The 15,993-nt window shown below is 40.9% G+C and overlaps 1 protein-coding gene across 1 annotated transcript in view; it reads left to right on the top strand.

The window, feature by feature from the left end:
* rgmb (repulsive guidance molecule BMP co-receptor b) overlaps positions 1-15,993 on the top strand; it is a 73,007-nt gene that overhangs the window by 51,570 nt on the left and 5,444 nt on the right. The window contains exon 5 of the mRNA XM_077522682.1: positions 11,741-12,276. Within this exon, the coding sequence (XP_077378808.1) occupies positions 11,741-12,276 (536 nt within the window). The remainder of the gene's footprint in view (positions 1-11,740; positions 12,277-15,993) is intronic.

Here is a 15,993-nt window from a genome sequence, read left to right as displayed (position 1 = left end):
CTGCCGGCCATTGACAGCAGAGAATAGCTATTGAGCAAAAGACATTGGACCTCTGAGATGATAGAAGCAGTAAATAGCAATAGCAAATATTACTATTGTGTAACACGGTTTTATTGTTTCTCCGCACCCTGGGTATGAAGCACATCAGGCTCACAATGTGGTGAATAGCGCTCATGTACATCTCTCTATCCCTTTAGGAGATTGTAATTCTATTTATTTATTCACCTCATAGCATAAAAAAGTAGGGATGTAACGATATCCAAACATCACGATACAATACTGTCACGATATGAAAGTCACGACACGATAATAATCACAATATTGTGGGGAGGTTGGCGATACAAAAATGTCACAATAATGTAAAAAAATGAGCTCATACTAAATCAAATACACATAATATTGTGCCTACGATAACACGTAGCCTGTAGACAGTATCTTATTTTGAAATGACTTCGTCAGAACCATCAAAAAGCCCAAAACAGGTCACAATAGTGCCTATGGGTTAATATTGAGGCACTTACTTGCTAATGCAAACATATTGAGTTCCTTCACATATAGACTCGGTTAACAAGCATATTACTTTCATCTGACGATTAATGTGGATTTTAATCATAGAAGGGTCAAAACATGCCTTGTGAAAATTAAACTGCACTACAAAACTAGCCACCAGAGGGTGCTAGAACTGCACAAATGGAACTCAGCCTAACTTTTATTAAACAGATGTGCTGCTTTTAATATCGTGACATGATGACGACAATATATTGTGGCAGTTTTAATATCACACGCGATATCACAATATTTGTGATATTGTTACATCCCTATAAAAAAAAGACATTTCCCACAGGCAATACATTTCTTTTTTGTTTTGTTTTTACCATTGTACATTATAACAATGTAACTGCTCTGTATCCTATCACTTTTTTTTTTTTTTTGCCACCTTCAGCTTGGGCACCAACCACAGTGGAATTGCACTGCACGCTGAAGTCTGTTGATTGGTTGACTGTTGTGCAACAACAGGGATGAAATAGACAGAGCACAGAACGCACTTTCTCATGAACAAATCTCATCTACTCCTTAAGTGCCAAGAGGAAAGACGACAAAATACTCCATTGTGACACAGACTCAAATTTATTGTCAACATCTCAGTTGCCGTCACAGGACAAAATGTCAAATGCACGGCGTGAAATAAAAGCACAGAAAAGATTTTAAAAGACAAACCATACATAAATAAGAACAGTAAATTAAACTAACTGAATGTTGTATGTACAGGGGCGTAGTTGCACATTCTAGGTCTTATTTCACGGCATTGGTACTCACGACGGCCGGCAAAATACAAATTAGAAGTTAGAAGAATAGGAAATTGCCATTAATTTAATGCAATTTTAAGAAAAAAAATGCTATTTTGGGCTATATAGGTATTTCTTTAAAATTAACTGTCATAGGTTTTTTTGGGGGACAATTTTATATCGCAAAAGTACTAGTGGTATCGCTAGTCAAGAGTTGAGTACTCATACTGGTATCGGTCAAAAGATATGTGGTGATATACATATTGAATACTCTCGACTATTGAGGAATTGGAGGTAATTTTATATTTCAAAAATTAAATTCCCCCATAACATGATCATTATCTGATTTTTTGATCTGCTGATTTTCTTTCTTTTTAATTACAGTTACGTCACACATTTGAATGGCCACTTTTTTTTTTTTTGGTGGAATTCATTGGTTTCAATCAGAACTACCCCTTAAAGGCCATTTTGCCACTTGCAGTCGAGTGAAAATGACATTGCAGTTGCTCAGGTAACAACCAATTACAGCTCAGCTTCAGCAAACAGGTGAGCTTTGATTGGTCATTGCCTGAGCCCTGAGTAACTGTAATGTCATCTTCAGTCTACAGCAAGTGGCAAAATGGCCGCCCTGAGATGAATAAAAACGGCTGGATTTTGCTACATAACTCATATTCCACAAATGTAATGTTAATCAGAAAGTCATATTTAGACTAGTGAGGTCACATATAACGTATTATTGTCTGGAAATGTTTGAGGTTGACTTCCACTTTAAGCCATTGAAATAGAAAAACATATATGCATATCTGACAGTGGCGAGCGGTGACTTTTTGGAGTGGACATGCTGAAGAGTCACATATGCCCATAAGGGCGCGGTCAGAATTTTTTGGGGGTATTTTTATGATTAATTTCAATATTAAATATTATTTTATACCGCTGTGTAGGTATAAAATGAAAGCGGAAATATTCAGGACTGACGCAGGTTGAGACGCGCACACTGTAATGTAACCAGTTCCGTGGTACAAAATCACAATTTGCCTATTCGTTGGAATTTACAGTATTCGGAACTGGCTCGTGCCCATGATGTAAATTCAACCCAGAGAAGAGAAAAAATGACATCGCAGAAAAGCCGCAAGAGTTTTCAACCAACAATAAAGTTTACTGACCTATTTGGACAGCCACCTAGCCACTGATGTTTCTCGTATGTCCTTTGTTGAAAGTGAGGAATGAAATTCTTCCCCGTTTTCGTGACGATTACTCCAGTAGGGAGCATTCCTGGAGCGCGCCGGAGGACCGCGGAGCACGGCCGAGAACGCTGGAGCCTCCTCGGGCATGAAATATGGCCATTTGCGGGCCCTCTATCTCCGGGACGCAAAGCCACTGACTGCTAGCCAGTACTAGTTACAATATAACCAGCGCAGTACAACAGCTCTCGATGCTAGCAGGAAAAAATTACAACAACAACGTTAACTGCACGCCTCCTACCCTAACTCCCTACCGCGAGGCCTGCGTTGCGTTCACTAACAGTCAGACATAATAGTGCTCAACATACACGGCAACCCCACTTAGTTCGTTACACTTGCTTTCCTCAAAAGTTCTCTGGGAAAAGGGCACTCATTGGGATTCGGTGATGAACTTGAACTGAACAATGACTGTTGACCACAGAACAAGCCAAGTAAGCCAATTTTGCGCATGCGCGTTGTCAGATAGGCTGCGTGACCGACAGCTTTTTTGCCATTCAAAAGCCGCACGTACCGGAAACAACGTTCACGGATCTAACACAATTGATTTCTCTTTGTGTATGCACGAAACAAACTGTCGACTTCTTCGCTCCCCGCGAGGAGAACAGGACAAAATATACAGGAATTTAAGACAAAAACAGTAGAACTATGGTATTGTATTTTAGAGGACACTGACAGAAATATTTTCAATGATTTTAATTTGAAGAGCTCGGCCAAGCGCCGCTTAATTAATAGCTTACTAGGACGGATATCTGAGGACAAGCATTTCAGGCTTGCCAGTTCTCTGTAACACGAGCACTGTAGAAGCACAATTTACATTCCAAGTGTACCAGAACAGTTGTTATTCATCATCGGCGTATCCCGCTTTTGCAAAACATTCGATGAACTCATTGGAGTTGATTCTCGTGCTGCTTCGTCACTCTGCTCGGGTCTGGTGGTGAAAGGGTGCTTTTGTTAGTGTTAGTGCTGCTACTGATAGTGATACCTTCTGAAAGGGAATAAACTCACATTGATAAGATATGAAGCTGTATTTTAGTGCGGCCTGCACATGAACGCAAGCCAAGTTAATTCGTTGAGGGACAATGTGTCCTCAGTACTCATCGGTCGGACGGCAACTTGGTGCCAAAGGAGATATTCATGAGTGGGCTGTGAGCAGTAGGGGGTCCCCCTCATACTGTTTTGTAAACATGGTGCACTACTGCCCCCAAATGGTGGCACATACTCCTTCATGCCCCCCAAAACAAACGTGTACAAAGGCGAGCTTGTATGCCTGTTTTTGTGTAAGCCAGATCTAATATCGTTAACTGATGGTGTGACGTCCGAGGAATTTGTTGATTTCAGCTGAAACAATCACAGATTTTCGCTGATTGGCCTTCAGGAGATCATACCATCATATGAGGCTGAAGACACAACCGCCGTTCTTCCTCTTGCCTCTCGCTGTGCGTATGCAGCTGCCCGTTCACTGCAGAGCTCTTCTCCTCTCTGACCTAATCTAATAGAGGCATGCTTTGACTGATGCATTCGATCCGCTCGCTAATCGGCCTCCCTCGCTCCAATGTCGGATGTACTTTTGTCACGTTCCAAAATATAGCAGCGGAAACAAAAATCCAGATTTGTTTTTAAATGGGACGCAAACAAAATCATTGTTTATTGGTGTAAACTTGAATTAAAGTGATTAAAGTCATATATTAGAAATGAACGTATGCTTCTCTCACCTCGGACAACCCCACCCCCCTTTCACCCTTCTATTACGGCAGGCTGCCACTATGCCACACACAGACACGCTCTGTCATTAACAACCACCAGTGGGGCTAAACTTTCCGTTTGGGAAGTAAAATATAGTCACTAAAATTGCAATAAAACCCAATGAGAGTAAAACATGTAAACGTTTAGCACCTTAATGAAACGGTTAGAAATAGAAATACCCTTTAAGATGTGATAAATATAGCAACAACCTGGTTGTTTTTATTGTAGCTGATCATATCAGGATTATGGATTTTAAATTATAGTTACTTTTTGTTTTACCTTTTTTTTTAAAGCTAATTTTAAGTAGATTTGAAAGCAGCTTTGTTCATTTTTTTATTATTATTTTATTTCTTTATTTTTCAAAAATGCTTCATTTGTCTTTAGTTTCCATTAGTTTAGTAGCACTTTAGTTTTTCATTCATATATAAATATATATATATATATATATATATATATATATATATATATATATATATATATGTTAGGGGTGTGAATTGCCTAGTGCCTGACGATTCGATCCGTATCACGATTCATAGGTCACGATTCGATTCAATACCGATTAATCCCAATATGAATTTACAAGTCAATTGTTGCGATTTTTTTTTACTCAAATTTAGAAAATACCATTCAGTAAACTTGTACATGTACACTGTAGGATTTGTATGAAAATTTATTATTTATTGATCTCAAACTTCAGTTTTATAACTGTGAGCCACTGTATTTAACAAACAGGTTGTAACCTTTTTCATGTTAGAACAGCATTGAAATTAAAATATTAAGGCTTAATGTTCCATTAATGTAACATTCTTCCATGCTTAAGGTGTGAAATTTAGACGTTTTGTTGAATATTTTTTCATCAAAAATGGATGTTAAAAAATCGATTCGGCTGCCTATTGAATCGATTCGAGAATTGGGTGCTCTAGTATCGCGATATATTGCCGAATCGATTTTTTTAAACACCCCTAATATATATATATATATATATATATATATATATATATATATATATATATATATATATATATATATATATATATATATATATATATATATGGGGTGTGAATTGCCTAGTGCCTGACGATTCGATTCGTATCACGATTCATTGGTCACGATTCGATTCCATACCGATTAATCCCGATACAAATTTACAAGTCAATTATTTTGTTGCGATTATTTTTATTTAAATTTAGAAAATACTAATCAGTAAACTTGTACAGTGTAAGATTTGTATGAAAATGTATTATTTATTTATCTTGAACTTCAGTCTTATCCAGGTTGCAATCTGTTCCATGTTTGAACAGCATTAAAATAAAAATATTAAGGCTTAATGTTCCGTTAATATAACATTCCTCCATGCATAAGGTGTGAACCCTAAGACGTTTTGGTGAATATTTTTCCATCAAAAATGGATATATTTAAAAATCGATTCGGCCGCCTATTGAATCGATTCGAGAATTGCGCGATGTAATATCGCGATATATTGCCGAATCGATTTTTTAACACCCCTAATATACACATATATATATATATATATATATATATATATATATATATATATATATATATATATATATATATATATATATATTCAAGTGCAAGATTCATTTTAAAAAGTTCATAAAGTAATTAATTAAAGTAATTAAGTGCAATTAAGTAAGCTACATTTCTCAAGACAAACATTTGACCTTCCTTCTTCTATATGGACGTATCACTCTGACGTATATCAATAGTGAAATGAAAACATTTATAATGAATGAACCCCGAACACTCATGTATGATATTAATTTCGCCATTTTCACTGTAATTGTAATTAGTTTACATACCCAAGTTGTAGTTCCAGTTAGTTTTGTTTTCAAAAGAATTTTGATTTTCTTTGTATTTTGTAAGTTAATTTTTAAATTTTAGTTATTTCATTAGTTATGACTCACTTTTTGTATTAAAATGGAAGTACAGTTACTTGTATGAAAAAGACTAGTAAAAGTAAAAAAAAGTACAGACTGAAAAGTAGTTATGTACAGTGTTGGCTTGACGTTTATTCTGTCAAAAAATCGTGTTCCCATAGCTTTGCTAACATGAACAAAAAAAAATAAATGCTTACTTGGCTAATGAAAATTAAAAAGTGTTAATGTGAAACTTGTACTTATGAGTTTCTTGCAGATTAGACGTACAAAATTTGAACGCCAGAATCTGATGTATTTTTGGGCTGGAATAAATCACAATGAATTCACTAACTGTCACGTTTGGGGGTTGTCGGAGGCAGGACCCAAAAGCAAGGGGCAACAAAAACAGGGCAAGGCAGGGATGCAAGTAAAAAGGGAATTTAATTCAGAAAAAAAGGTAAACAAGGTACTATGGCAAAATACAAATTAACAAGGTCAAAAACAAACTATAGCGACAAAAACACAAGGGTAACAAGGCATGGCATGGCATGGCATGGCATGGCATGGCATGGGATGACTAGACAGCAACAATGACTCAACAAGAACCAAAAGAAAGCAGGGTAACTAAATACACATGGCAACGAGAGAACAACAGACACCTGGGCAAGATACCGAGGCTTGGGGAGCTGATTGGTCAACACACTGGGAAGGGAAGACACACTCAGGTGGACGTGGTTAGACATAACGAGACAAAGGAAGAGACAAGGAATATATGACAAATAACCAAAAACACCAAAAGAAAACAAAATCACACCCCCACAGAACCAAAACATGACACTTACCATTTTTGGATCTGACGGCATCACACAAATCGGATAGGGAAGTCCCTTGCTTCTCAAATTTGTTGTGTTATCGTTCTTAATGATCCTTCTTCACGTGTCGCTGCTGTCGTCACTGTTTTTTCTACCCAGTAAGTTCCCAAGATCGCAACTGATCAAGATGTCAACCTCAGTTGACTTAACCGCTCTAGATTTACGTTTTTTTAAATGTTGTGACTAGGGGTGGGCAAAAAAAAAAAATCGATATCGCAATATATTGTTGCGCTCTCTGTTGCAATAAATTATCGATACACTGATATGGAGTTAGAATCATGCCAAAACCCCGTAAACACAAAAAAACGTGATCTACGTACACAAAACGTGATCTACGTGCACAAAACCTGATCTACGTACACAAAATGTGTGCTCTACGTACACAAAACCTGATTTCCGTACACAAAGAAGCATATCTTCAATTACAACAACAACAAAATGTTTTGCGTACGTAAAAAGCAATTCTACATTTACGGATACAACTTACGTGACTTTTGGCAGTGATATTCTGCCGAGCAGTTTTACGTGCCGAAAACCCATGATCCACACGCGCAAAGCCATTCAACAGCGCCGTATTGAGAGAGCGTTTGGCCAACTCGTTGAAGAACTACTACGCTGTGATTGGCCAACTGCAGGTCACATGACATATGGACGCCTTGTCGTTACCATGGTGATGGTGCAATTGGCGTTGCTATTGTTATCACTTACATATTGCAATTATGCCGTGTTCCTCAGCATGGCGTTATGTGTTACCAGGCAGTGGCGTTATGATGCAGGATTAGATTTAGGGTAAAATAAAGTAAGTAAAATACCACAATTTGATGTAGGTGGGACTGCACACTGCAGCTTTCTACCTCATCAAATGAGTGGTGTGCCGTGTTACTTTTTTTTTTTTTTTTTTAAATACTTTAGATTAATAAAGTGTTTGTTTGTGAACGCTATAAACGCCCAATGCAACACGTTACGTAATCGCAGCGGCATATTAACGACAAGGCTATTTACTGTAAGTTTCCAACAGTTGGTTCAATAAAGCATCTTAAAAAAAAAAAAAAAGTAACGACAAGGCGTCCATATGTCATGTGACCAGCAGTTGACCAATCACAGCGTAGTAGTTTTTCAACGAGTTGGCCAAACGCTCTCTCAATACGGCGCTGATTCAACAGCGCCCCCTGCTGCAAAGTTTACTGGCTTTGCGCGTGTGGATCATGGGTTTTCGGCACGTAAAACTGCTCGGCAGAATATCACTGCCAAAAGTCACGTAAGTTGTATCCGTAATTGTAGAATTGCTTTTTACGTACGCAAAACATTTTATTGTTGTTGTAATTGAAAATATGCTTCTTTGTGTACGTAGATCACGTTTTGTGTACGTAGATCACGTTTTGTGTACGTAGAACAGGTTTTGTGTACGGAGAACAGGTTTTGTATACGTGGATCACGTTTTGTCCCTTACCGCTGGTGTCCACCAGCGGGTTCGTGGATTGCCACCGTGACAGGCACCGACCACCTTACGGCCACAGCTCCGATCGGCTGCCTCAACAATGGAGGCGCGGAACATAGCCCATTCGGACTCAATGTCCCCCGCCGCCCCCGAGAAAGGGAGAAGCTCTGCCGGAGGTGGGTGTTGAAACTCTTTCTGACAGGAGATTCCACTAGACGTTCCCAGCAGACTCTCACAATACGTTTGGGTCTGCCAGGTCGGACCGGCATCTTCCCCCACCAACAGAGCCAACACACCACCAGGTGGTGATCAGTTGACAGCTGCGCCCTTCTCTTCACCCGAGTGTCCAAAACATGCGGCCACAAATCCAATGACACGAAAACAAAGTCGATCATCGAACTGCGGCCTAGGGTGTCCTGGTGCCAAGTGCACATATGGACACCCTTATGCCTGAACATGGTGTTCGTTATGGACAATCCGTGACGAGCACAGAAGTCCAATAACAGAACACCGCTCGGGTTCCGATCGGGGGGGCCGTTCCTCCCAATCACGCCCCTCCAGGTGTCACTGTCATTGCCCACGTGAGCGTTGAAGTCCCCCAGCAAGATGAGGGAGTCCCCAGGGGGAGCGCTCTCCAGCACACCCTCCAAGGACTCCAAAAAGGGTGGGTACTCTGAACTGCTGTTTGGTGCATATGCACAAACAACAGTCAGGACCCGTCCCCCCACCCGAAGGCGGAGGGAGGCTACCCTCTCGTCCACCGGGGTGAACTCCAACGTACAGGCGCCGAGCCGGGGGGCAATAAGTATGCCCACACCTGCTCTGCGCCTCTCACCGTGGGCAACTCCAGAGTGGAAGAGAGTCCAACCCCTCTCGAGAGGACTGGTACCAGAGCCCAAGCCGTGTGTGGAGGAGAGTCCAACTATATCTAGTCGGAACTTCTCCGCCTCACACACACCAGCTCGGGCTCCTTCCCTGCCAGAGAGGTGACATTCCATGTCCCAAGAGCCAGCTTCTGTAGCCGGGGGTCGGTCCGCCAAGGTCTTCTCCCTTGGCTGCCACCCAGCATTGCACCCGACCCCTTTGGCCCCTCCCACCGGTGGTGAGCCCGTGGGAAGAGGGACCCACGTTGCCTCTTCGGGCTGTGCCCGGCCGGGCCCCATGGGTGCAGGCCCCCGCCACCAGGCGCTCGCCAACAAGCCCCGCCTCCAGGCCTGGCTCCAGAGGGGGGCCCCGGTGACCCGCGTCCGGGCAAGGGAAACGTGCTTCCAAATATTTTATTCATCATAAGGGGTTTTTGAGCCGTGCTTAGTCTGTCCCCTCACCTAGGACCTGTTTGCCATGGGTGACCCTGCCAGGGGCATAAAGCCCCAGACAACATAGCTCCTAGGATCATTGGGACACGCAAACCCCTCCACCACGGTAAGGTGCCGGCTCACGGAGAGGCAGTGAGGCACAATTCAACTCAACTCAACTTTATTTATAAAGCGCTTTAAGAACAGGCGTTGCTGTATACAAAGTGCTGTACATAAACATCAGTTTTGCAGTAAACAAGAACAAAGCAATTTTGAAGTGCGAATACAGGTTGTTGTTGTTTTTTCTTTACAAGTAAATACATTTTACATCAGTGAATAAATAAGAAGTAGCAGAACTTTGTGCATTGTACATGTTTTGGCATTAAATAAATGCATAATTAGACATTTTCCTTTTTATGGGCATTTGTTGTTTTTTTCAGTCACATATCGTGATATATTGCAATTTTTTTTGACAATATATCAAAAATCGTAGATATCGTGATATTATCGATATAGTGAGTCAAATATCGTCAAAGTATCGAATCGTGGTTTACCCGTATCGTCCCACCCCTAGTTGTGACGTTATTTGTTGAGATTGAAAAATGTATAAGCAAGATTATTTTGACAAAGTACGGGGTGGAATGTTGTTGAGGGAACGTAAACACTCAAAGACAACTGAAAATTTGACTTAATTAAGACAGTAGCAACAAATTTGTGCTTTGTTACTTCCCACCACTGTACAAGTGTTAGTGTACTAAAGGTGCATAGTAACTAGGGCTGGGTATTGCCGCCAACCTCACGATACGATACGGATCACAATACAGGGGCCGCGATACGATACGTATCGTGATACATATGTGTTCCAATACTTGATCTTCATGGCGATACGTATCCCAATATGTTATATTAATTTTCTTGCATTTTATAATAACAGTCATATGTACGCCTAAAGGATATGTTTGTTATGCTGGCTGACAAAAATATTTTTGTTAGCAGCTCTTCTGGTTCACCACCAAAGCGGTATGCCTCTGTCTAAATTTGCAGCTTTCACAGACACACTGGGAACAATTATTAATAGTCATGAGCCCATATGAGCAAAAATATCAACATATTAAAATTACAGCTCTAAAATGTGCTTATTTGAAATATTTGGGGAAACAAAAACAGCATTTTTTTTTCATGTAACACATTCTATTTCATTTTGAAACAAAATATAGGAAAACTGGTACATTAAGACATGTGCAATGTTAAGTTTATAAGTAAATAAATATTAATATTCTTCCTCTGCTTTAATTTTTCTTAGCAAGACAGAGTGTCCAATCACTGGTGAGCTATTTTTGCATTAATTGAAGGCAATTAACTTTTATTTTTTTATTTTTTAGCTACAATGCAAGCTGCAACGGCAAACGTTAACTGCCTGTTTAAAGTTAACAAGCAATATCGATTCTGACGCCTGCTTATCGATACGTGTATTGTAATGAGGCCCGCAACGATATATTGCCGTATCGATTTTTGGAGCACACCCCTAATAGTAACTGCAAATATAAGCTTACGTGCCCGTCGTCTATTTCACACACAATGTGGTGAGGACCCGTGGTAGCTTTTTATGGTTCCTTATAAATGAGGCCTTATCTTTTACAGTCCTAAGTAGTCTTAACAATTCTTTATCTTTTCTCTCTGCTGCTCTTTGGTTTATTACACTTTAGCTTTATTGCACTTCCAGAGCGGTTTGCTTGATTGATCGAAACGTTCTGAGCAGCCGGTGGGCGGCTCTTTTCTTCTTTTATTAGATTGCAACCAGCCAGTAAGTTTGTGAGTTTAAGATCAAAGGCAGCTCAAAACAGTCATCGGAGTTGTGTTCAGTGTGGACATAAACTTTCCATTTCTGCTTCAAGGTAGCCTGCCGGCATTCTCAGACAGGTGATCATCTTTCAGGTTTTTAGCCCACCTTTGTGACTGATAGTATTTCTCTCATTCCTTCGTAGGTCAGTGCCAGGTGATCTCCCCTCAGTGTCGCATCCAAAAGTGCACCACTGACTTTGTCTCCCTGACCTCTCACCTCACGCCGGCCGTGGATGACTTTCACGTAGAATTCTGCAAAGCTTTACGGGCTTACTCTGCCTGCACCCAGAGGACAGCAAAGTCCTGCAGGGGCAACCTGGTCTTCCACTCGGCCGTGCTGGGCATCTCAGACTTAATGAGCCAGAGGAACTGCTCCCGGGACGGCCCCACTTCACCCACGCACCCCGAGGTCCACCATGAACCGTGCAACTACTACAGTCGCACTCAGCATGCGCACGCACACAGCCACGAGCACGCACACAGTCACGGCCACACTCACACGAGGCCCGGATTCCTTTTCTGCGGGCTTTTTGGGGACCCCCACTTGAGAACATTCAAGGACAACTTCCAGACTTGCAAGGTGGAGGGGGCGTGGCCTCTTATCGATAATGACTATCTGTCGGTTCAGGTCACCAATGTTCCAGTGGTCTCGGGCTCCTCTGCCACGGCGACCAATAAGGTAAGAGACAAGCTATTTATCGATTATTTACTGGTTTTAAAGGTGAAGTCAACCAACCGCCAAAAAATCTTTTTAACAATATTTTGTATGTGAATAGTCTATACACTGCATTGTGATTAATATTGGATTTTTTGAATATGAATTAAGCAGCAAAATCTACCCATTTTCTTCCGTCTTTGGGGGCGGCCATTTTGCCAATTGCTGACGACCAATCACAGCTCAGTGGCAAAATGGCTGCCCTCTGACATGGATTTAAAAAAGAAAAGGGTGGCTTTTGCTGCTTAACTGATATTCCACAAACATCCATCCATCCATCCATCCATTTTCTTGACCACTTATTCCTCACAAGGGTCGCAGGGGGGTGCTGGCGCCTATCTCAGCTGGCTCTGGGCAGTAGGCGGGGGACACCCTGGACTGGTTGCCAGCCAATCACAGATTCCACAAACACAATATTAATATTAATAATGCGTAGAACCTACTGTAACGATTTTTTGGGGTTAACTTCCCTTTAAAGGTAAGCAATATTTTCATATTACTTTTCATATAAACCAGGATCTGGAATCATGCTTGCTTGCCAGTAAAGGGACTCTTGCGGCCGTTTCGGCTGCTCCGATGGCCTGTAGTGGGCGTGAGGACTAAAATAAATTAAAATATGAAGTTGTAACTATCACGTTCACCTGCTCTTCACATATCGTTCACATTTCCCAAAATAATCACGTCACTTACTCCTTTTAGCGGTGTTGATAAGAGACACAGGCAGCAAGGTACGATAAGCTTAAGCCTGGTTCACACAGCAAGATTTTAAAATTGTCGGCCGATTTCCAATCTTTGACAGACACCACACGTGAAGAGAAAAAATCATGGGAGTTCCAGTTTTGAACGTACCGTGCGGCCACACTGCACAATCAACACACTCCACACGAGCCGAGTTCATTCAAGAATGTGACGGGAAGTCTCGCAAAACCTCTCGAGATTAAACGTGGCTTCCGAGTCATCAACATGAGTCGATCCTGGTTTTCAACCGAAAAAGCGGCATAAAAAGAAAAGGTGTTGTTTAAAGGAGTGTAAATGGGCACTGGCGAGACATCGCTTGCCCTCGGCTCGGTGCTGGTGGCGCGGGTTGACGTCCCACCCGGAGACCACGTTTATTTGTGGAGAATGTGTGTGCGTGTATAAAAAATAAAAATTAAATAATAATAATAATAATAATAATAATAATAATAATAATAATAATAATAATAATAATAATAATAATAATAATAGTGTAATAGCGCGAGCACGGACTTTCTGCTGCGTCATGGCTGTTTTGATTTTAGATTCCCCACCGGCTTCCTCGCTGGCTCGCTTTCTAATTGGCTGCACGTCCCTGTCAATCTGATGCGTGGAGCGAAATCGGGCCAAAAAATCCAACATGTTGGATATGCCCGATTTCAAGTCGGGGGTCCTTCCGAGCGCCGATATCGGGAGGCGTTGTGTGTGGTGACAAGACACACGGCAGGATTATCTGTGAAGATTATCGCTTGCGTCTCGGCGCGTCCTTAAGATTGTCGGGAAGGGGAATTCGGGGCTAAAATCGGGCTAATTCTCCTGCCGTGTGAACCAGGCTTTAGTTAGCTGGAGAAGCTTTAACATGCACTAAGATAAGTTTTACCAGTTAACGACAATTTAGTGGAAGATAATAGGCTTCAGATTATGTTTTAGTGCTAATGTACTTAAAAACACCAAAGCAGAGTTTTTATTTGGCCTCGTCATCATACACATATGTAATTTGCAGTAATTCCAATAAAAATGTTTTGTTTTTTTGGTTTAAAGAGTGATCATTTTCATTTTTGAGACTGGTCCTTAAAAAGGAAGGAAATCGGACATGGGCCGTCAGCATAAATGTCCATGTGGAAACACGAAAGTGACCAAATGTTGGTTCAGAGTGCCACAAACATGGTTTTAAAATGATTAATTGTAGTTTTGCGGCAGAATTTTTTGTATCAACCAATTTTTGTGGTTGACTTAACCAAGTTAGCTGACTTTTTTTTTTTTTTTTTACAACCCTAGTATGTAGGACATATTTCATAAGCCAGCATTAAGTAATACCATTTACTAATAAAAGGGAACTTTGTTTAATCTTCATGTTTCATGATTCACATCAAAAACACAAACAGTAATCTCTATCCCCATTACCTTGAATGTGTCAGTCATCATCACAGTTTCGATTTTATTTTTAGGTTTTATTTTAACAGAAGTAGCTCTACTTATGACAGTTAAAAACATTAAAATCCTGAATAAAGCATTAGCTGCACTGTTGATAAACGCTTTGTAATTGTAACTATGGACTCTTTGCACAGCTCGACTACTTCCTGAACTGAATACCATACCTTTGTTTCCTTTCTTTCATGAGTGGACAAACTGATTAATCCAGGTGTGTCTGGCCAATGTTGTTGTAGTTACTGAGATCAGGCACACTTGGATTAATCAGTTTGTCCACTCATGAAAGACAGGAAATGAAGGATGTTGAGTTCAGGAAGTAGTGGATTTGTGCAAAGAGCCCATTCTGTTTGACCTTAGCAGTTCCATTGTGGTACAGCATCATAACACTGTGAAACAATGTTACCTTACAGTAAATTCCAATAACATAGAGTATGATGATGTCATTCTCTGCTGACCAATCAATGGACTACAATGAGCCAAACTCCTTTCCTACCTCACCACTGATTCGGGGTGGCAAAAAGTGGTATTGCATTTAACTGAAAATAATACTGATAGGTGGAAATTTTTAACTTCTCTCAACCTACCAATCTATTCAACTTGAGCATAAGTATCTCTGTGTGGGTCGCAGCCGTTAGCCTCACAGGTGTGCGTCCAACAGCTCAGTCTTGTGACTGTCTCTTGTGACTGGGGTACTGTTGTGAAACCTAACATGGTTCATGGCTCAGCATAGCCTGACCTCTAATAACATGCAATGATATGTGTGAAAGGACCCACTGTTGACTGCTGTGCGCCATCTTTTTGCACTCAATGTGTATTTGTGAGTTGCAGGACTTTATCTTGTATGATAACAACACAATAACTCATTGACTGCCAAAAACGTTTAATAACGATCAGTAAAATCACAACGTATGCCGCGGTAAACGTTAAATGACGTCAACTAGGTTTTTTATTTTTATTTTTTTCTCAGTGCAACGTCTAAGTGCAGCGCTGCCTGGTCAATGGGTTGTGGAATCAAAAACTAACTATGGCGAGCAAATGGAAGCATTGTATCTCTTTTAGTGAATCAAAGCCTTTGTCATATCAAAGTTTTTCTTGATAACGTGTGGCAGTAAGAGTTAAACACAAATTAATCAGTAGACATTTTAAAACGATATGTTGATGTTGCTTATTTCGTCATGCAAGTATATACACACCCACACAAGCAAATAGACCTGTACACCCCGGCAGACACACCCGTGCACACGCGCACGCACTCACAAAGCAAATAGTATGGTTGCTGCACTGTGGAGATCAAGGTCTGACCTTATGTCAGAGGTGGGGCATGTTATTAGTCACAATTATTAGAAACATACACACACGTGTGCGCACGCACACGCAAACACACTAACAACCCCTCCAGGCTTAATGGCCTGACTGGGCTCATGCCTCATGGCTGTCATGTGAACAAAGCGGCCATTCACCGGAACTATGATACTGGACCGCAATGCTCACACCACACCCTTGTGCACACACTAC

This window comes from Festucalex cinctus, chromosome 5 (assembly GCF_051991245.1).
Source record: "Festucalex cinctus isolate MCC-2025b chromosome 5, RoL_Fcin_1.0, whole genome shotgun sequence".
Classification (NCBI taxonomy): Eukaryota; Metazoa; Chordata; class Actinopteri; order Syngnathiformes; family Syngnathidae; genus Festucalex; species Festucalex cinctus.
This window is presented reverse-complemented; position numbering and strand designations above follow the sequence as displayed.